Source organism: Leptodactylus fuscus, chromosome 6 (genome assembly GCF_031893055.1).
Source record: "Leptodactylus fuscus isolate aLepFus1 chromosome 6, aLepFus1.hap2, whole genome shotgun sequence".
Taxonomy (NCBI): Eukaryota; Metazoa; Chordata; class Amphibia; order Anura; family Leptodactylidae; genus Leptodactylus; species Leptodactylus fuscus.
Window position 1 is genome coordinate 97,097,576 of NC_134270.1, and position 23,284 is coordinate 97,120,859.

The 23,284-nt window shown below is 43.0% G+C and overlaps 1 protein-coding gene across 1 annotated transcript in view; it reads right to left on the reverse strand.

Annotated features, from left to right (window-relative positions):
- Positions 1 to 10,739: 10,739 nt before the first annotated feature.
- BCAS1 (brain enriched myelin associated protein 1) overlaps positions 10,740 to 23,284 on the reverse strand; it is an 81,928-nt gene continuing 69,383 nt past the window's right edge. Inside the window, exons 15-21 of the mRNA XM_075276849.1 lie at positions 22,039 to 22,206; positions 20,393 to 20,437; positions 18,677 to 18,718; positions 15,302 to 15,439; positions 15,055 to 15,120; positions 12,482 to 12,784; positions 10,740 to 12,120 (exon numbers count right to left, since the gene is read on the reverse strand). Of these exons, the coding sequence (XP_075132950.1) occupies positions 12,046 to 12,120; positions 12,482 to 12,784; positions 15,055 to 15,120; positions 15,302 to 15,439; positions 18,677 to 18,718; positions 20,393 to 20,437; positions 22,039 to 22,206 (837 nt within the window). The 3' untranslated portion in view covers positions 10,740 to 12,045. The remainder of the gene's footprint in view (positions 12,121 to 12,481; positions 12,785 to 15,054; positions 15,121 to 15,301; positions 15,440 to 18,676; positions 18,719 to 20,392; positions 20,438 to 22,038; positions 22,207 to 23,284) is intronic.

Below are 23,284 nucleotides of genomic sequence, written 5' to 3' on the forward strand. Positions count from 1 at the left end.
ATGTATTAATTTCACATGGCTTGTTCCCTTTAAGAGGGCACAGATACCTCCCCCCTGTGCGTTTTTTTCTGTCCTGTGTAAAGGATCGGACAGGTGGGGAGGACTCTGTGTCCTCCTAAAGAGAAAGAGTAAGAAGAAGTTTCAGGTACTTACCTGCTCAGACCTGTTCAGGTGTCTTCAATGATGCACTCTGCCCCTTTGGACTTCTGTCGGTCCTGCAAAGAGAATAGGTAAGATTAAAGTTACCTATTTTGCCCACCTCCCTCACGCAATCCTACCTCCTGTTCCCCGGCATCCAGTCCTGCTGGGCTTCGGAGCCGCGCGCAGCCAGCCGGCGTGTTCGCGCGGCTCCATGAGGGGAACTTCCGGTTTTCGCGGAACCTTTCCTCTGTGTAGGAGGGTTCCGGCCGGTCGTTTAGAAGTGTAACACCGGCAACTTCCGGTTTTCGGCATTCGCCGCTCCGGGACCACGCGAACAGCAGCGTTGGACACTGGAGGTCCTCAGGAGATTAAGGTACGTGCCAATGTAGTTGGCTCAAAGGGGGAGCGTGACTTGAAGGGCTAGGAGTGTTATGAAGGGCAAAGGAACGGAGCTTTTGACTAAGGCCACGCCCCTTCCGGATATGGGGCTGTAAAAAAGGGGGCAGGTTGCATCCCTCATTGCCTGCTAGTCTAATCCCTAGCTGGTTTCTCCGCTGTGGCTTGTGGTTACCGCTTCAATCTGCATTTATTCTACTGCAAACTCTGCTGAAGGTTGGTAAGTGGCCTGCAGAAGCTGGGTGAGTCTCCTCATATGGTTCCTTGAATGTACTCCTCTGATGTTTCATATTCCATGCTTAGGTATCGCTGAAAGCTAGTTTCTATTTGTCATGTCTTCCTCTTCTACCCCTCCCGGGGATCAAGTAAGACGGAAGAAGTCTTCTAAAAGGAGACACCTGGCTTGCATTGATTGTGACGTTCCACTACCTGATGGTAGGTGCGGTTTTTTCGTCTGCTAATTCTCCCAATGGTGGGAGTATCCTGAATGTCATTGTTTTGCCTTTAGGCTATGACTGGTCACGCTGCCAGCAATGCAGGGGACCTCTGCGGGAGGAACCCGTTACCAGTGATATGGTAGCATGGGTCAAGGAGTACATGGTGAGTACGGTTGCCGCAAAGAGGGGAAGGGTCCCCTCCGGCTTCTAAGTATCCTTGTGTTTTTTGCAGGATGATTCTTTAAAGGATATCCGTACTTCACTGGCTCAGCTCACCAAGAAGCAGCGCGTGGAAAGGCGTTCTGCTTCACTGCCCTCCCTGGAGCGCCTCCAGGTGGAGGAGGTGTCCATATCATCGGACGATCAGTCCTCCTGTACCAGCAGACCAATTTTCCATCGGGAAAAGACTAATAAACTGCTGAAGGCCATCCGGTCGTGGGACCAGGTTGGCGAGGGGGAAGCCTCTGCGTCCACCTCTGGGAAGCGGAGGGTTTTCCAAGTGGACGCCTCCATGGCCAGCCTAATGGAACAAGAATGGAAGCAGCCGGAGAAGGCTTACGTCACCACCAGAGCTTTCAAAGCAGTGTATCCGATTGATCCCTCCCAGCTGGATCGCTGGGGTCCGCCACCCAAGGTGGATTTAGCCATCTCTAAGCTTTCCCGTCGCACTGTCGTGCCCATCGATGACGGGTCAAATCTTCAGGATTTGCTTGATAGAAGAGTGGATTCAACGCTCAAGAAGGCGTATTCGTCTGCTTCAGCCCAGGTGACGGTGGGCATCGCCTCAACGGAAGTAGCTGATAAGCTTCAAGCCCGGCTGGACCGCCTGGAACGGGATATCGACTCCGGGGTTAACAGGGACGACATCCTGGCATCCATGGGGGAGATCCGTCTCGCTACGGATTTCCTGAGAGAATCGGCAAGACAGCAGGTGAAGCTGGCTTCCAAGGCCATGGCCCTCAATACCGCCGCCAGGAGGCCCTTGTGGCTCAAACCTTGGCGGGCTGATGTCGCCTCCAAGTTTTCTTTGTGTTCCCTCCCCTTTCAACCTGGGAAGGTTTTCGGCCAAGGGCTGGACGATCTGATGGAGGGATTGGCTGATGGTAGAGGGAGATCACTACCACAAGCAACCAGAGAAAGAAGGCCTCCCCCTTCTAGGGGTCGAGGCTCCACGTCTCAATACAGGCCTCAACAAGGAAGCCAGAGACGCCCCAGATACCGTCCGAAAGGGGCGGGTCGCGGGATCCCCAAGGAGGACCCTAAGAAGAAGGGGTTTTGAGGAGACGCCGCTCTCTGTGACCAGCTCTCCCGTAGGAGGGCGCCTTTCGAATTTCCTTGTGGCATGGCATCTTCACATTCTGGACCCATGGGTCTTTCAAGTTGTTCAGCGAGGATACGCAATAGAGTTCTCCCATCCTCCGGTGGATCGTTTCATCACTACGCGGGTCTTACCAGCCCTACAACAAGACTGCCTGGAGGCTTCCGTCGCAGAATATCTCTTAAAGGGGGCCCTGGAAAGGGTCCCTCCTCCCGAAGTGGGTCAAGGAGTTTATTCACCCGTGTTCTTGGTTCCAAAGTCCACAGGAGGGTGGCGGATGATTATAGATCTTCGGTTCCTCAACCTCTTCATAAAGAAAAAACCTTTCAGGATGGAGTCCATAGACTCAGTAACCAATTTCCTATTGCGCAACGAGGTCATGGTCACCCTGGACCTGAAGGATGCCTACTTACATATCCCCATCTTCCCGCCACACAGGAAATATCTACGTATAGCCGTTCTTATGGCTGGTCACAGAGAGCACCTACAGTTCACTGCTCTGCCATTCGGCATATCGTCAGCTCCGTATGTATTCACCAAGATGGTCGCACCAGTTGCCGCCGCTCTCAGACTTCAAGGCCTCTTCGTGGTTCCCTACCTCGACGACTGGCTTATAAAAGCTCAGTCTACTTCAATTCTCCATCACCACCTCCAGATAGCCATCGCCTTCCTCCAGGAGTTAGGTTGGCTGATCAATTGGGAGACGTCAGAAATAGTGCCATCCACCCGGAAGAAATTCCTAGGGTTTGTTCTGGATTCCCAGAGCATGCAGATTTTCCTATCTCGTCCAAGGCGAGCAAAAATAGAAGCTTCGGTTCGGGGCCTCCTCAGGTCCCGATGGATCACCATTCGCACCGCCATGCGGGTCCTAGGCCTGATGTCTTCTTCAGCCAAGGCGGTCCCTTGGGCTTTATGGCACTTGCGTCCCCTTCAGATGGAAGTGTTGAGAGCCTGGAACGGATCTCCACGGGGACTGCACAGGAAGATCTGCCTTTCTCCCGGTACCCGTCTTTCCCTCAGATGGTGGAGACACCTGAAAGACGGAAGGTCCTCGGTTCAACCTCGTTGGACCCTGTTGACAACAGATGCGTCCCATTCGGGATGGGGAGCCCACCTGGACGGCAGGACTGTCCAGGGTCTGTGGAGGAATCCAGAGGTAGGAACCTCCAACCTGAAGGAGCTAAAAGCAGTGTATCTGGCGCTGAAGTACTTCGCCCCCTTTCTCGAAGGGAAGGCAGTCAAGGTCCGGTCAGACAATATGACGACGGTAATATACTTGAGCAAACAGGGCGGCACCAGGGTTCCAGCCCTACTGAGAGAGGCGAACTTGATCTTCACGTGGGCAGAGAAGAATCTGACCCACCTATCCGCTGTTCACATCAAGGGCTCCCTGAACATAGTAGCGGATCAGTTGAGTCGGGGTATCCCTGTATCAGGAGAATGGTCTCTCAATCAAGACATATTCCATCAGATTGTCCAAACATGGGGCCTTCCGGATGTCGACCTCATGGCAACCCGACTCAACGCCAAGGTGGAAACCTTCTGCTCTCTGTACCAGGAGGACAATGCCTTGGCAGTGGATGCCCTGTCCATCCCATGGAGGTTCAGGCTGATATACATTTTCCCTCCAGTTTCCATCATACCCAAGGTATTGATGAAAATCAGACAGGACCAAGTCTCGGGAATTGCCATAATCCCGTTCTGGCCGAAAAGGACTTGGTTTGCCCAGCTCATGTGGATGAGTCAAGGCAGGTATTGGAGGCTTCCCCCCCTCCCAGATCTGGTGACACAAGGAGAGCTGAGACACCACGATCTGAGGAGATTCAATCTGACAGCCTGGAGGTTGACCAGTCCCTATTAAGGAATAGAGGACTGTCTCAAGGCGTCCTAAGGACTTTAGCCAGCGCCAGAGCCACCTCGACCAATAAGAATTACCGTAGGATCGGTAATATTTTCCAGGCCTGGTGCACGGAACACGAAGTGGACTCCTCCGATCCCCCTGTGAGGGCGATCCTGGATTTCCTGCAGGACGGCCTAGACAGAGGGCTTGCAGCTTCTACCCTGAAGGTACATGTAGCCGCTTTGTCCGCCTATCTGGGGAGGCGGTTGTCTCAGGATCCTTTAGTGAGCACCTTTATCAAAGGGGCAACTAGGCTGAGACCAGCAGTTTCTGCTCCTGTCCACCAATGGGACCTCAGCAAGGTCCTAACGGCACTTTGTGTTGCTCCATTCGAACCTCTGGAGGAGGTGGATCTAAAGTGGCTGACCTATAAGGTATCTTTTCTCCTCGCTATCACCTCGGCAAAAAGAGTAGGGGAGCTTCAAGCACTCTCATCGGAAGCTCCTTACATTGCCTTCTTTGAAGACCGTGTTCAGTTGAGATTTCTGCCAGGATTCAGGCCGAAAGTTTCTTCTAGGGCGAATGTGAGTCAGCTCATTTGCTTGCCAACCTTTTTTCCCGTGCCCACTTCCCCTGAGGAGGAGAAGTGGCATACCCTAGATTTAGTCCGGAACCTGCAGATTTACCTTCAGCGCACACGCGCTTTCAGGAGATCTGAGAACTTGTTAATAAATTATGTAGGGGGCCATAAAGGCCGCAAGGCTTCTAAGGTCACCATCTCTCGCTGGGTGAAGGAAGCAATCAAGTTGGCGTTTGTGAGTCAGAACTTACCTCCGCCGACCGTCCTAAGGGCCCATTCGACGCGGGCAGTATCGACCTCTTGGGCAGAGGTCAAGGCTCTCACCTTGGACCAGATTTGTGCAGCAGCATCCTGGTCTTCAGAATTGACCTTTGTGAAGCACTACCGACTTGATCGGTATGGCTCAGAAGCTACTGCCTTCGGGCGTACTGTATTACATTCTGCTTGTGTTTAATCTCCCACCCTTATGGGGATTACTTGCTATTTCCCCACATTGTGCCGCTGGTAGGGACGACAGGGAACAAAGGATTATGTAGATAATCTTGTTTCCCTTAGTCCTAACAGCGGCACAAGGATTCCCCCCCTATTGTTGTTTATTTTGGAATGTATGTATTATTACTTGTTATTTACGCACAGGGGGGAGGTATCTGTGCCCTCTTAAAGGGAACAAGCCATGTGAAATTAATACATGGCTAATTAAAATTCCGCCTGTCCTACCAGCACACAGGGGCACGAAATACCCCACATTGTGCCGCTGTTAGGACTAAGGGAAACAAGATTATCTACATAATCCTTTGTTAACTGCAGACTCCATAGACTGTAATGGGGTCCGCCAGGTCTCTGTAGTTTTTATACTGACACCTCTCAGTATTTTTCTCTCCGATGTCTATGGTGGATTCTCTAATGGAGACTCCGGCACAGATGTGAGCCTAGCCTAATAAAATTGTGACATTGTACATTTTTACACTGCTGAATCTGTTTTAGAGGAGTGGCTGCGGTGCCTGATGAGGTCATGTACATAAGATTTAGCACATTTTGACTCCTTAAGAAGTTGTTGCAGTCTCAAATCCACTAAGGAGAAGGAGTAGAAGCAGTAGAGAAACTATGGTAACAAAGACTTCAGCAACAACGATTATAAAAATTCCCCTCTTGATAATTTTTTTCCATTATGTTACGTAATAAAATTCTGTGGACCTGCAGCCACTATCAGGGGGAATTCCGGCACTTCCTACATGATGTGTTACTATTGTGCTGAATGTCATAATAGTACACTGAATTTATTGAGAATTTGGCGCATCTTTTGGCTGCCAGTGCACCACAATCTGAACACTAGACCAGCTAGCAGCTGTCCTCTAGCCAGTGCAGCAATAGGTTGTGGGGGAGGGGAGTTGTGGGACACTTTAAGCCAAAAAACTAGATTCCATACTCCATTACAACCAGTAACAACATTAGAAGAGCAAAGTCTATGTGTCCTGAGGTGTCTCAGTTCTCGATAACAATTCTTAGTCTCCCGCTCTAGTTCCTGCAAGAAGACTCTCAAGAAAAAAAGAAGGCATTTTCTTACAGAGAAGTGAAATTGTAGCAGGTATTTATACAGTGAAGCATCAGAGCACTTCCTCTGTAAACCAAAACCTCACAGAAACAGATAAAAAAAAAACATCCTTAGCTCCCAGAAGTCTTTGCAAACAACTTCCTTTTTTAAGTAAAAACCCCTGTGACTATCAGCGGTGAGGGAGGGATATGTCATGGCAGAGACGGTCTACAATTACACACATCTACACGTATAGAATGTGTATGATACCATATACTACCTATAGGAAATTATCCTCCAGCTGGTTGTTCTGCTGGAAAATGTTTTTATTTTATTTATTTTTTTAAAATTTATATTTATCATCCTAAAATGTTAAAGAAATACGCTATAGAAGTAATACAAAACAACACTGTGAGTACATATTTTATTTCCATACTGCTCTGTATAATGCAGTCGCCACCTAAGTGACAGAATGGAAGCGGTCGGTTATAGAAGTCAGGCTGTAATACCTTGCATTGTTCTCGCTCAGCAGTTTTCCTTATTGTTTTGTACACACATCCTATCACCACCTGCTGCCCCCTGGTGGCAGTGATGCCTTATTGCAAATCCTGGAAGAAACTCTCAGTGAATAAAACACCTGTCACCACACACATGGTGGGGAAGCCATTTTGTGTACTCAGTTGTTATGAGACCTGTTGTTTTTCCACAAGATACTGGTTTTGATATATTACATCCCACTAAATATCAGTTCAGTTTAAAATTGGTAGCTAATACAGTTTAAGATACACTTCTGCACAGTGTATCTAAGCGCTTTATATACAGACCACCTGTTTCTAATCTTATTAATTGTGATTCTCTTTGCTGATCTGCTGTATCTAAGCCTATCGTGTGTGGCATTGCATGTAGAGCTGGTATAGCTAAGCCTATCATGGGTGATACAAACTGCTGAGTTGTTGTATCTAAATCCTATCATGAGTATGTATGTTTATCATACATTATTGGGTTCTGCTGTATCTAAGCCTATTATGTATTGTACTGTCTAATGAACTGATGTCTGAGACTATCAGGTCACACTGTCTAATAGTTATAGAATGTTTATTGTACAATACTATATATTGATACTGTATACAAGTCTATTATAAGTAATATTGTTTGCATTTCTCTGCTGTATCTTATCTTGTCATATTTGATACTGTCTGCTGTGCTGTGTACCTAATCCCTTTAGGTTTGATACTGTATGCTCAGCTGTGTATCTAATCCCTTTAGGTTTGATACTGTATGCTGTGCTGTGTATCTAATCCCTTTAGGTTTGATACTGTATGCTCAGCTGTGTATCTAATCCCTTAATGTTTGATACTGTCTGCTGTGCTGTGTATCTAATCCCTTTATGTTTGATACTGTCTGCTCAGCTGTGTATCTCATCCTTTTATATGTGCTCCTCTCTGCTCTATCTTGGATTGTATGACTGGTGAATCCTGATAGTTTTCCGCTTGTGCTGTGACTATGTAGGATCCTTTCCTATCCGCTGTGATCCTACAATGCTGAGCTGATTCATTGCAGCCCCATGTGTAATATTTTCTGTCAGCAGGAACAATGACATCAGAAATTATAATTGAAAGTGAATGTCAGGTGTTATTTTGCATGAATGAGTAAGAAATCTTACTACGAAGAAATGATAGGGAGAGAAATAAGAAGACTGAGATAGTTTCAGGTCCGCACAGAGCCCTATGGACGACCACATACCTTACAGTCATTACAGAATATGTGTAAATCCTAACATAGTCAGGGAAAGTCCTTTTGCTCTGGTGAAATATTGAAAATCCGGCACTTCCGGAATACCTCTGCTTAGAAAAACAATATGATGCCGGCAGATTTTATGGTGATATTTTATTTTGGGCTGCCGGATCCCACAAAGGTTCACTATCCTCTCAAGAAAGACTTATAGACTTTACTCTGACTGATAATTCAGAACCTGTAAAATCCTATTGAGTATGCTGGAACATTTCCAAAATAGAGGAGAAAATCGTCAGCTCCATCACTGGGAACCTCCTGCTTGTCAGTCCCTGACCCTGACATTAGTTCAGACATAACTAAACAGTCAACCCGATAAGAGAAAGTCCTAGAGACCTCCTCAACAACATATCTATAGGAGATTCTGAGGTTGGACAGGAGGTTAAGGTGGTCCAATGGCTCTTATATAGGAGGATTCCCCAACCAGAAATGGCATGTGATATTTTGGGGGGTGTAGAGGCGTTTCATCAGGGCACAGAAGCTTTATCTTAGGTCTCTGGTACCTCCAATCTGTAGTGGAGGTGAATATAAGTGATTCCCTAATATCATCTACAGTATAATGAACCAAAGAAGAGGTTTCCTTGCTTTATACATTGCTTTATATAAGGAAGTGACTGAAGAAAATGTCCTATAAAAGGTGCTAGAGACCAGGCCTGAGTCTTGTGAGCAATTCTATAGTAGTTTCCTGTTTCCTTGTGAGAGAAATCTGAGAGCCACTACATATGCGAGAGATCCTGAAGCAGGAATTTATAGCTTTCGTGTCATAAACAATGTTTACAGACTTTTGCTGCCGTCCATTGTGCTGCAGTATTATTTCCATGTGATTGTATCTAGTATAGACATGATCCAACCACATCAAGAAAATTAAAGACGCCCGTGCATGAAATCACTCTTATCTGACAACAAGCAGAGGTCTACAGAAATTTACTCAATGGCCCCTTTACTATCAGACCTTTTAGGCTGGGGCCACACGGGACATCCCATGGTGGCAACACATCGTGGTTCTTCCCGCAGAGCTTTAGACAGAAAATTAGTGGAGTTTTTGTCTGCAGACTTTCTGTTACAATTATACCTATGGGGAAACTACCGGTGTTTCCGTAGGTATAATTGACATGCTGTAATTTCCAAAACCGCGCCGGTTTTGGAAACCACATCATGTCCATGACCATGGTCCATGATCATGGTTTTTACCGCAAAGTGGGCATGAGATTCTCTAGAATCCCATCCACTTTTCCCTAAAACTCCGTGATTTTTTACCGCAAAGTGGGCATGAGATTCTCTAGAATCCCATCCACTTTTCCCTAAAACTCCGTGATTTTACAACGTAGTCAAATTATGCCGTTTGCGTCCCATGGGGCCCCAGCCTTAGGGAGCCTTCACACGATGTAACACTGCGCTCATTCTGATCGTAAAAACACGTTTTGAATGAGCACGTAAAAAGCAGCTCTCATTGATCTGAATTGGAGCCCGCATACGTGCGCTCCCCATTGAAATCAATGGGAGGCATAGGGAAAAAAGCCCCAATTGATTTAAATGGGGAGCGCACGTATGCCGGCTCCCATTAAAGTCAATGGGAACTTCTTTTTACACGCTCATTCTGAACATGTTTTTACGATCAGAATGAGCGCAGCGTTACATCGTGTGAAGGCTCCCTTAGATGAGAATCCTAGGCAGGTATTCAGTACTGAAGTCATGTCCATGTCCATGCACAGTACAACTGGGATTTCTCATACCAAGCCGAATAACCTACCCAGTGGTAGACAGCCAAATTGTGCATGGGTGTGCCAATTCACCAGTAATTCTGAGAAATACAGATGGGCCACCATTCCTGCTAGGCTCCAGTGTAGTCTGCAAACACATTGGAGGGAATTCATCAATTCTTCTATTCTAGTTTTCTGGTGTGGAGGGATGCTATTGTGATGCACATTTGGTGCAAGTCACTGTCTTCCGCCAAACATACCCCACAAAATCCCATTTCCTACCTTTCTTGCCACAGTTTTCTGGCTTGAGCTATAATAGAAACCTACGTTCCTACCTGGCGTAGCTTTCCATCTGGGATGTGCAGGTGATTTATGAAGAGCCCAGTCTGAGTAAACTTTTGGCCCTCACTTTTGGCAGATCATCATTTGGCACTCACCCAAATGATGATCTTTTTCTTAAAATTCCTTAAACTTTTATTGAAGTATATTGTTTAAAAACAGAGCCAGAAGGGAGAAGTGACATACAGTGGCGTTGGCAACAGCCGTTTCGCACCGATACAGGTGCTTTCTCAAGCCTAGTATGACAAGTGAGTGCCCCCCACTTTTTTCCTCTACAAAGTTTATGCTATTTTGTTTCTTTTTGGGATGTTGAGCACCACCCTGAAGATCCCTATGTGACCAGTTACAAATATATACATGATGTTGGATTTCTGGAACATGGAGTGATAGTGCCACTGTTTTCTTCAAAACCGTACCAGTCTGAGTAAATCTGGCCCATTATGTCCATTCCTGGCCTCCTATATTATATAGCTCATATAGCCCCATTTTTAACCCCGTCACCAAGAAGAAACTACTGCGTGACATTCGATTGCCGCTATTCACATAACCAGTTGAAGGATGTCATTTAGCACTGTGTACTTGGTGACCAATCCTCTATAATGCCATTGATGATACAGCGTGGCTACTGGATGAACTTAATGTAACACTGCACAAGTTGACACCAACTGTTAGGAATGGATTGAATTTATTTATCTCTGTACACCAAACAGAATTTTTTTTATTGAATACCATGGAGAAAACAGGGAGCAAATATTACATACAGAAATAAACCGGCACATGAAATGAAAGGTTACAGATAGCAATGGCAAGTGATTTTCCGACAAAGACTCGTTAGTGCTCATTAGCTAATCAAACAACCACAGCTCACATTAGACTTGATCATCAAACAAGTGGTGTAAGTTATCATACAGTGATTTAGTGTGTGACAATGTCGCCCCCTGCTGATGGTTTTTTTTATACCTATCATACCAAGCTTAAAAAAGAATCATGTCATATATATTTAATAATTTTTGTGATATTATTGTATCAATATAACTCTCCACATTCTATTTCTTTCATAAATGACCCCAAATAACATGCAGAACCTTCTGGAACAGCCGTATAAGAAGAAGGAACATTGTTAATTGCTGGAAGAAGCCACAGGGTTAACTTTGCAGTATCTGTAAGTGCAAACAATCATCTCTATGTCTCTTTTAGGGTTCTGATGATGTTGTTAGAGAATATTACATAAAAAGTGAGAACATTTCCATTTAAAGGAGACTCTATTTACTGATATGTCAATGAGAGAAGAGCTGGGTTTATAGGCTTGGACCCCCATGACCTGGGTTGTTCAAACAAAATAAATGGCATTTTCCATCTCTCAGACACAATATGGCAAAATCTAGTTCACAGTTCTCCATTGCAATATGTAATGGATTTATCATGCTAGACATCTTCAAGCAGTGATGGATTTGGGCTTTCTTGGGCTCCCTATGACCGCTGCATTACTGATCCCTAAATATTGCAACTCCCGACATGAATATATATTTCAGTGGAATTCCCATTAAACTGCTATTTTGCATCATCATGTACACAGTTTACACTCAACATGTTTTAGTATTTCCCTTTATATGTATACATCAGCTGAAGGTGTATGGACGATTGCATGTTCTCGTGTTGTAGCACAGTCTTGTGTCAGTCTACCGTGTTGCAATACTGTAGCGCTCACTAGGGGTCACCATAGTCCCACTTTCTCATACCTTCTGTAAGCCTATTACTGTTTGCTACAAAGGGAGATAATAAACCAGCTGCAGCCTAGACAGACATGAATAATATATAAAACCCTGGGTCTGTCACAAACTTGCGTTTTCCCTCCATCACATCACAGGGGAATGCACCGAAATATCTCTGTACAGATTACAGCTGAAATATACATTAGCGTCTTCTACACTCCTCCCCGCTGCAGCCAGCGCCGCCTCAGTTTTACAAATAGTCATTTAGTCTTCTCTGCAGGTAAGATGGTGACTGGATCTGTCTGCACCTCGGCATCACACATGCGTCTTGGCCCCTGAAATGATGAATTACATAGTCAAGTTATATGAGTACAGCTGGTTAGGCTAAGGACACACATTCAGGTTTTGTAGATGCAGTTTTTGAAGCCAAAACCAGGAGTGGATTGTAAATGGTGAGCGCTGATGTATAATAGAATAATCTCTACACACCAAGAAATAGTTCATTTCTGAGAGCCACCTAACTGGATGAATCTTACCACTCTTTATATAAGGTTTGTAGTGAGGGAATCAGCAGCGAGGAATGGAAGACCTCTTCACCTGAAAACTCTTTCAGAATGGTGTCTTGTATCTTAACACTGTAAGGAACGTTGGACCATTATAATCTTGCCATCTTGTAGACGTGCATGGTGTACTTACGATGGCTTTAAAAAAGCTGCCCAGGGACTGCCTCTTCTCTGTCCTCTTCAGCTGGCCATCTTTAGATGTGCCTACCCCGATATCCACTTGCACTGGGTCTGGACTTTGGAGCTGTATCGACGCAGCTGCCTCAGCGCTCTCGCGACTCTCCTGCTTGTTTAGTTTCTCTGCTGATGCTTTTTTCTCCTTCATGTTGTCCTTTCCCTTCTGTGGTGGTGGTGGTGGTGGTGGAGGCTCCACTACAGCAGTGACCACTGTTTTGTCATTCTTACTGACCTCCACTCCATCTGTGATGTCCAGAGTCTAAAAAGGTATAATGAATACATGCAGCACCTATTATACAGTGGTTAACCATAGTCCATGGTTTCTGCTGGTTGGATAAGAATTTCGACCATCTATGGGGTAAAATTCAACAGCTTTGGATAGGAAGCATCTCACAGAAAAACTTCAAGATGTTTGAAATATGCATTTATGGTGGTACAACTCTGAGATGACTGTGGCTTTAAAGTCAATCTTAGTAATATTTTATTTTTGGATCTAAATTTTTCAGAGTAATGTTTATGTTATTATTGATGTCAGCGATGAAGAAACTAAAGCTTTAACAGAATGTTTAAAATGGATTTAAGTCACCAAATATTTCTTCTGCTACGTATGAACACCTTGACATTGACCATATGCATTAGATGAAATAAGGGTCTTTTTTAAGGCTAAAGTCCCACGTAGTGGGCTACATCAAAAAAGCGCTGCAGGAAAAAACTGCAGCGGCAACGTATCGTTTAGGGGGCATTCAAATGGAGTAACGCCAGGCGTGTATCACAGCCGTACACGCCGGCGTTACGGCAGACTGCCAAACACTTCCCATTCACTTCAATGGGAGCGCTCGTAAACACCGCTGTTACGAGCGCTCCCATTGAAGTGAATGGGAAGTGTTCGGCAGTCTGCCGTAACGCCGGCGTGTACGACTGTGATACACGCCCGGCGTTACTCCGTGTGAATGCCCCCTTATTTTTTCCGCAGCGCTTGTCACAAAAAGTCTGCAAAGGTTTCCTCTGTGGAATTTCTGCTTCCATTATACCTATAGGGAGACTGCTGGATATTCTGTAGGTACAATTAATATGCTGCGATTTATAAAACCGTAGTGGTTCTGTAAATTGCAGCATGTCCGCTGCACATGTTTTTCCGCAATGTATAGATGAGATTCGCTAGAGTCCCATCCACTTTACATGGACTGTTAAACACTGTGTTGCTGGCAACACTGCCTCAATATCACCGTAAACCGGGGCCCTAAAAACACTGTGATTTGGCCGATGCATTTTACAGCAACCACAAAATGGGTGGAATTCTGGCTAATCCTATCCAGACACTGCAGAAAAATAGCAGAGGAAATGATGTGATTTAAAAAACTGTTGCGTTTTTGTAAATCACAGCATTTCAGTTTTAACACAGAAATGCTGGCATTTTCCGTATAGGTATAATAGGGACAGAAAGTCTACAGAGGAAAACTCTGTGGACTTTCTTTGAAAAGCGCTGCAAAAAAAAAAAAACCGCAACACATTTCTGCCACAGTCTTTTACTCAGCATTTTTTGGATCACTACGTCACTAATACTCAAAGCAAGTATTAAGGCTCCCATACACAATAAAAATAAACTGTTTTATGCATATGTTGACCCCTTGACTCTCTTATAACAGATGTTGATAGATGGAAGGAGTTTACTCGCCTCTCTACATTTTAAACACAAGCATGCTCATCTATCTAAGTTGTACAGTTCACCTAAAGGGAATTTATCACCACCAAAATTGTTTCTAAACTACTGATATGCCGTTTTAGGGGCTGTTAGTGACTTTGTGGGCATACCTTTTATGTGTCAAAGTACAAAGCAACTTAGAATTTGTTTGCAAATGAACCGTCCAGTGCACCTCGGATGTGGCCACATCTGCTAGAGCACCTACCTTCACCTGTGTTATCAGAGTGAAAAATGGGTGCATACAGAGTGCATACAAATTAAGGATTGATTTTCTTGGCATATTGCACTATTCCATTTTGGTAGTGATAGATTCTCTTTTAAGTTTATTTAAATATTCCATCAAAAGCTGCTAGCCTTCCGGTTAGATTATTCCATTAGAAGCAATCTTTATCATGACTCAACTAAAAAATATGTAAGAATCACCCAACAATTTTAATTACAGATTACAAATTCTATTAACTGATTGACAACCATATATATATACATACATATATATATGAGACTGATAATGTAGATTTCAAATAGATAGGGAAATATGAGGCACACATATAAGGATTTTACCACCACCAAAATCGCCCCTAAACCATTTATATGCTGTTTTGCATAGTCTTGATGACCATTCTCTGCAACAGTTTAATATCCGTTGCTGTCATCCTATGACGGAAGACAGCATCGGCCATTTACAATGGTAGTGTGATCTCCCCCTAAGCCACTATCTTCCAGCATATACATAAATGGTTTGGAAGCAATTTGTCTATATCCTTTAAATATAATTTAAATGAAAATCCCATCACCAGAGCCATCTGTATTATAAAATCTTCACTTACAGGCTCCTGGTTGCTTTTCTCGGTACTCTCCTCTGGGCTGATATTACTTGCATCGCCCAACACTGACTATAATAACAAGTAATAAACAAGTAGTTTTGTTTTTTCAGTTCTACGTTCTCTTTAGTGAAATAATAATAAAATTATAAAATAGGTATTACAATAAAAAGGCTTCAATATTTGGTTACAAGGTAGGGAATATCTCTGACTGATCCCAGGTGGTGTCTTTCAATAGGCTAAATAGGCTTACCAACTGTTTGAAGAACATCATGATTTTGGGTTTGGAAGACTTTCCATCTTCTGGTCTCTTGTTCTCTGGAGTTTTGCTCCCTGGAGTAGCTGCTCCAGTGTTGGATTTGCTGCTTTGGGGTTCTGGTTCGGATGAACTCTATGTTTAAAGATTATAAAATTTCAAAAAGGTAAAGAAAAATTCTGTAAATTCTGTGTAACTCTGGCACCAAAGAGCTAATCTATTAAGGGCGAGAATGGAGGAGGATCAGAAAGTTGTCCACTAACTATCTCATAATATTGTTCTGACCCATTGATACATAGAATCTAGGAGACTTCAGGAAGTGTACTATGGTATCAAGATGGTAGCAGCAGATCCTTTTTTAAATTGAAAGGTAGACCCTCAATTGATCAGACATGCATCAGTGAGCTTAGAGTACCTATGATCCTGTCATCTTCTTTAGATTACTATTGGTAGATATTATGAACATTACACCCAGTGCACAAAAAAAGTGGGAGTGCCACTAAGAAGAACATGTACAGGATATGTCTGAAAATGGTGACTCATCTCAAAAGAGAATAGGCTCCCAACTTTCCCCAGACTACTGGACCAAAAGGTACCAAGCAGCCTGAGGCTTACAACTGCTTCCTGCCTGAGCAGGGAGGCTACTTGCTCTAGTTTCCTCAAGGGCTCTCACCCCAAGAGTACTCCAAGAGCCTGCAACTATGTCCACCTCCACAAAACTCAGGGAGGAGGAAACGTAATGGCACCAACATACAACTCCTACACGTCAGGAGGGACCCAAAAGGGTTATCCACACCCCTTAATCCTAAAACTAGACACACAGTGACAAAACAGTGATGAGATACAAAAAATAATAAATAAGTTGATAGAGTGCCAGTGAAGGCCCGGTCTATCCGCTGGATCTATAAAAATTACCCATGCTGGTAAGACCAGGCATAAGCGTGGGTGCTCTGAAAGTGTAATGTAGTGCAAAGAACCACAATGTTGCTAGATCTAGTAGTGCTCCTGATGTAGGTGAACTTAGATGGGACTCCAGGGGGTAGGGCCAGGGGATCAGGCAATCTAACTAAAGGCCAGGGCAGGTGGTACAGAATCCGGTTTGTGGAACAGATCCAAGGTTAGGTATAAAGAAACCCCATATGCAGCAATTGCTTCCATGGTGAGCGAAAACAGGTGATTGTTAGCACTCCTATTACCCCAAATTGCTTTGCTGTATGCAAATTTCATCCCTATCACCTTGGGGGACACATGCTGTAATTTGTAGATAAACAGATGACCTTCTTAATGCTTTACTCAAGGATACTTACATTAATAGTCATATAGCAGAGAATGATTTGGACTCTGACTAGTAAGAGGTGTACATACAGTGCGTGTGGCATCATACAGAAGATCCTGGTGCCAGTGAGCAGAGTCAATTGTACAATTAGGACACTTACACAACAGTGGGCCAGGGGCATTGCCAGCTTCATATATTTTTGCATACAATCTATATATTGGTCTCACATTGATTTTTGGCTACAGCAAGTTGTTTAAATAAAAAACATGATTGTACTTAACCTAAGTTTCAACCTGTGTAATGCTCTAGAGCTGCGCTTACTATTCCGCTGGTGGAGTCAGCGGGGGCAGTTTTCTGGTGTAGATGGATGATATTGTGGCGCACATTTGCTGTAAGGCCCTTTCTTGCACCTTGCCTTAACTGTCTTGCCTTAACAGTTCTAGATCTCCAGTCTGGCACAAGGGAATACACATGAGTTATGTTCTGTATAGATTTTGCATTATGTCCTACTTTTCAAGCCACTCTTGGCTTTGGCTGAAATTCAGCATAATCTACAAGAAGAAATTTCTGCAACTGACAGTTCCATTCATTTGAATGAGATTGTTTTAATGTGAAGCACCCAGGATTCTGCAAATCCAGTTTACATGAATGAAGCTGATTTTATGTCACAGAAAGTACTGCAACAAGATCTGCTGTGTTTGACAGCCCCCTTTTACTCCTGAGCGGTGCTCACTTTTCTGCTGGAGGAGTCAAGATGTACATAAATTACATTATCCAGTTCCTTATCCAGTTCTGTATCATACTCCAGAGCTGTACTCACTAGTCTGCTAGTGGAGTCACTGCATATACACTACTTATCCTGTAATACCCCTGAATTACCTCTTGTAATATATTCCAGATCTGCACTAACAATTTTGCAGGTTCTAGAGTTTTAATCTCCAACAATATCTGCATTCTCAGTAGGGATTATTTTTATACATCTGCCCCTTTTCTGGCTATATTTTTCACAGGTGTGCCTTTTATTTTGACTAGTTTTACTGTGGTTCCTATTTATGATGTTGGTGCACCTACTTATTAAATGTTGGGTATGTGATAGTTTATAAAGGTGTATTTGAACACTGTGCACTTTGCCTATTTTTTGTTCAAAAAGGCGCAGTTGCCTCCTGGTAATGCTTTCTGGCATCCTGGGCTCTTTTACACTGTCTATGTACTGGGCACAGGGCACAAAAAGACCATAAAAAGGTGCCATTTATACAAAAAAAGGTGCAAGTAGCTTAATAAATGTGCCCCACTGTCTGCACACGATTGCCCTGCTCATTTGCATTATGAAAAGTGTAGTCTTTATGTCTTTAGGCACTGTGCAGTAATCTGATGCTCTAGAATATCATCCAGGCTGTAATTGTACAAAATAAGTAATTTTTGGTGTTTACACACTGACCTAATTTTTTAGATAGCTACTTTATGGTACCGTCATGTAGAAACCAAAAATGGCATTCAGACTAGTCACACCCCAACACCCTAACCCTTCGTTCACATCTGCGTTCGGTATTCCGTTTGGGGAGTCCGCATGGCCCCCACCCAACAGAATACTGAACGCAACTGCAAGTGGTGTGCAGTAAAAGCACACGGAGCCTATAGACTATAATGGGGTCCGTGTGTTTGCCGTGCGCTGAATCAGGCGGACAGGAAAGGAGATTGTGAACTACTTTCCTGTCTTATTGACTGTGCTTTTTATTTTCACCTTTTTTTCTAATCTTTTTCAGTAGTGTATATTTAATAAATAGCCATAGTTTGTTGATAAATGTTGAGCAGGTTAGTTCTTTTAGGTTTGTCTTTTTTTGGTCATGTGCACTTTTTTTGTGCTGCCCATGTACTGGAGTGCAGTGCACCTTTTTGTGCTTTTTTATAGGCACAAGTTATAAATACGGCGAGAAAAGAACTCCAGGCAAGGGAACAAAAATATCTGGAAAAAAGGCAAATGCATCATAACTAAAGTGCAAGGAGCAAACAAGTCCCCAAAACGGCGTAATTTACGGTGGATAAAGCTGCAAGTTACTTGATAAATGAGCGCCACTGAGTCTGTTAATAACACTTACAGCCAGGGTTAGTTGAACAGTCTGCGGCTCCTCTGGTAAGGACTAAGAAAAAGACATTGAAGTCCATTACTGACCGAATCCAAATTACTAATCATAAAACATGAAATATACAAATATACCACTACTATTGTGTGTTGAAATGCTATATTCAATGGAAAATCATATATAATCTAGAAAAAATTCTGAATATTTTATGTAAAGTTAGTATTTTGAGATGTATTATACTAGAAACATGTGCAATTTTATTACAATAACTTGACTGTGACTTCTTATTCTGACCCAATGCAACCACTCTATTGGTTGAATGTTTTAGATGCATTGTCCTATGTTACATGGGGTCAGCCAGTGCAGCTGCTCGGGGCTCTTGGAGAGGTTTGTTCCTGTCTAATTTGGTTCCCTATCCATTTTCCATTTTCTTTGGTTCCCTATTAATTTCAATACAGAGGGCTCTGGGGTCAACCTGCTTTTTCTTCTATATGTGGGTGAGGCAGTGAATAAGTTAGTTTTTTGATTCTGGAGTAAAGTGGCATCATGAGGGGGAGACCATTTTCACTTTCGCTTTTGGGTCCAGCTTCCAGTACAGTGCCATCCAAACTGGAAAGGTACCTACTGAAACCTTTAGGCTAGGGCTGCACTGCAATATTTGTTGCGCAACTTTAATGTGATATTAAGTTGTGCGACAAATGTTGCTTAATTTGCCTTACTTTCTATAACATTACAAGCAACAAGTGACATGCTGCGACTAGGACGCGGCTGTTGCACAAAATTGCAACTTTGTCCAACTTTCTGTCGCATGTCAATGTCGCATGTGACATCGCTCCCTGAAACAGCAAATTGTGTGTTTTTTAATTTATGTGTATTTGTTAAGGTGTACACAGTTAATTGCAAATGTATATGTTAAAAAAATATAGGCAATCGCCGATGCATGTCACAGCAAAATCGCATTGTGAGACATTAAAGTTGATTTTAATAAAAGTGATTTTAATGTAATTTTAATTGCTAGACTAATGGCCATAGCCATATCCATAGCCTTATACATACTGCACAGAAATTTCTTTAATCATTTACTCAAGGATTTCAAATGCTTCTAATACAGTATGATACTTGGTACTCTTTTGGTAATCATTTTGTATCATCTGCTGTTTGTTAGGGCCGGTTCACATCTGCGTTTGGGTTTCCGTTCGGGAAGTCCCCTTGGGGAACCCTCTGAATGGAAACCTATCCGCATAAAAAAGCGGTTACCTAATGAAACCTGCAGACCCCATAGACTGTAATGGGGTCCGTGTGGTTTCTGCTCAAGTTCCACATGAAAAGAGCACAGAGAAAAGTGCTGCTTGCATGACTTTTTTTTTCTCCACATATTTCATGCGGTTAGGGGAATGGAGTGGCCTGAACGCAGATGTGAACTGGGCCATGGTTCTGCAATTTACTACTCAATTTTATATGTAACACACTAATCCTGTCCAACAGGTTTCTGTTGTTATTTGATTATCAGAATAACACAGCTTGGATGCATTATTCTACATCTAGAACCCATTGTAAGACAATGGGGGATAAAAATGGATCATAACAAACTCGCTATATTCCCTATTAAAAATGAAAGTCCTGAAGTCTGTGTGAACAGATCCAAATTTTTATTTATAACTTTTATAATTGGATATCTTTGGATTTTCATTTTTCTGTTGATTGATTTGTTATAGTCAGACTTAGACTTACAATTTCCTGGACCTTAGAGGGGGTTTGTGGGTCTCCTTTAAAAGACTAGAAAGAAAAGTTTCTTGTTAGAAAATTATACCAGCCGAGGCCCCCCCCCCCCCATCCTTACAGTATTCAATCTGGTTCACAAGAGCCCTTACAATTTATTGAATAACACATAGAGGGTTACACTAAGAGACTGAACCAATAGCCAATATATAGTTACAGCGGTTATGTTAGAATTCTTTTGGGGTATGATAAGTGCCAGTGTTTGGTAAATTGGGCTAAGCTATGCCTGGGAGTTCAGTAACATACAGAAACATTGCTTTGGCCTGGAATGATCAGAGCTACTACATTTTCTAATGCATATCGCTGCTGATGCCATTCCCACTTTAAATCTATACAGATAGTACTAATGCTTTTGGATTATTATTATTATTATTATTATTATTATTATTATTATACACTACAATGATTTGTTCAGTGTTATTTACTCGCTAGCAAGCAACCAATAGCAAGTCTATATTACATGTTATTTACGTGGACCGGGCACTAGTGTGCACCCCCACTTTGGTATTAGTAGAGTATATTTTATTCTATATTGTTATATGGTTGATCTTGTGATTGGTTTATTAACTTAATTGTTAATTATAACTATCTTCCATTTCTTACGTGTAAGGCTGTACCATGGAAAGAATATGCAAATATGTCTTCCATGATGTAATTAGGAAGTCAGGTGCCTCATTGTTGCAAACCAAATAAGTCTCCACACACCTATATGGTGGTCTCTCCCCAAGGAGTGACGATATCCCCCTAACCGTGTAAGGCTGTATTCACACAACAGTTAAACACTAGCTTGTGATGGCCATTTTTGCAATGCCCTTCATACAGCTATTTTAATGACAGTAGCACTGACTGGATATATTGACATGTCCATTTTTATATGGACTTTTGTCAGTTTCAAGTTATTTAATTGACCATTGTGATTTTTTCTTTCTTTAATGGAAGGGTTTTTTTCACATGTGTAGATAGACCAATAGATATTCATGGGTTTTATAATGGCTGCATCTGAATGTCATCCGAATGTCAATGTGAATGGGCTGGCATGACCTGATGTCCATAAAAAACACCATATACAGAAGCTCTTACCTTTCATGTTCAATAAATGATAAGGGACCTTGAGAATTGGTTTCTTGAGTCTTATTAGTTAATTACTGAAGAATATTGCTATTGGGAATTATAAATCAGCATAAATCACACAATCATATTATGGTGGAAATCTCCCCTACAAACATTGCTGCAGTGACTAGAATACAGCGGCCCATCGTGTACTTCACATGTAGTGAGACACGTAGCACCTTCAGATACATAATACAGAACAATGCATGTGTTGTGTGCTGCTGTAAGGCCCCATGTCCATAATCATAAGGCATCAATTTCTAATTATGGGGTTGTGGAAGAACTGGAAACTTTCTGTTCAAGGCCTTGACAAGAATTGATAGACAATAGAATAAGGCTCGGTTTACACCACGTACAGTATACACAGTATTCATTGTATGCACCAATCATATACCACAAACAAAATGTGAACAACCCCGATTATTATATATATGTATGAATGTGGGAAGTGTAGGGAGAAGAGATGCCTTCTCCTACATGTGGCTGACCTTCCTCCAGAAAGGCATCGGGCGGGCAGTGGCTTCTTTTTGGGGTTTTTCACTCTCTGACTGTTGAGTCTCAGAGTCTAATGCTTTGTTGTCTGGTGTGATAACTTGTTCTGGAGCTGACTTCTCTGAGTTTACAGACACAGACACAGTAGGCTGCTCTACCACAACCTACAACAGAGATTAGTAATTATATTATAGATGTTATATAGCAAACAAACACAGAGAAGTATTAATACCTTGTATACTAAATGTAACAGAAGAAAATTAATTCTATGTATATAATTGTTAATTTCTATAACTCTAGGATAATACATATATACATCCCCATATACATGTGCACTCAGCCGATCTGTAGGAGCTAAAGCCTACCTCACTAAGTGCAAAAGGATTGTGCAGTTGAAATCCAACCCAAACCTTATCTCCCCAACTTCTGCTGCCAGGGAAGTGTCCCATACACATTTGATGGTTGGCTGAATCTATCAAAATCGGTAGGTTCAGTCAATACTAAATGTGTTTAGCCAGATGACCAATAAATAAAACTAATATGAATACCCAATAAAATTAACATGGACAAACCACAAAGTAACAAGTGGAATTTACCACAGATTAGCAAGTAAGGCAGAGAGAAAAATATTCCTCAGATATGGCCTTATAATGATCTGTAGAAACTAGAGATGAGCGAACAGTGTTCGATCGAGTACATGTTCGATCAGATATCAGGCTGTTCGAGATGTTTGATTCCAGTTGAACACCACGTGGCAAACTCACTAAAAATTCGATTCCCCTCCCACCTTCCCTGGCGCTTTTTTTGCACCAATAACTGTGCAGAGGAGGTGGGACAGGAACTACGACAGCGGAGGCATCGAAAAAAAATCTGAAAAAGTCATTGGCTGCCGAAATCAGGTGACCTCCACTTTAGAAGAATAGTGGATTTCAGATCCGGTTCATATGAGACTGTGAACTATGTGACTGTGAGACAGGGATAGATGTACAGGCAGGGTTAGCTAGGGATTACCTTTATTTAGGTGGGAATGTTAGCTCTGTCAACTCTGCTATTCCTGAGATGTAGCAGTGCTGTGCGGTCAACGCTGCTACATCTGAGATGTACAGAGCTCTGTCAACACTGCTACATCTGAGATCAGACCACAATGGAGACTGCTGTGGACCGATCATAGACTCTGCCTCCTCCGGCAGAACCAGCGTTGATTGGCCGAATGCTGTACACTGTACGGCATTCGGCCAATCA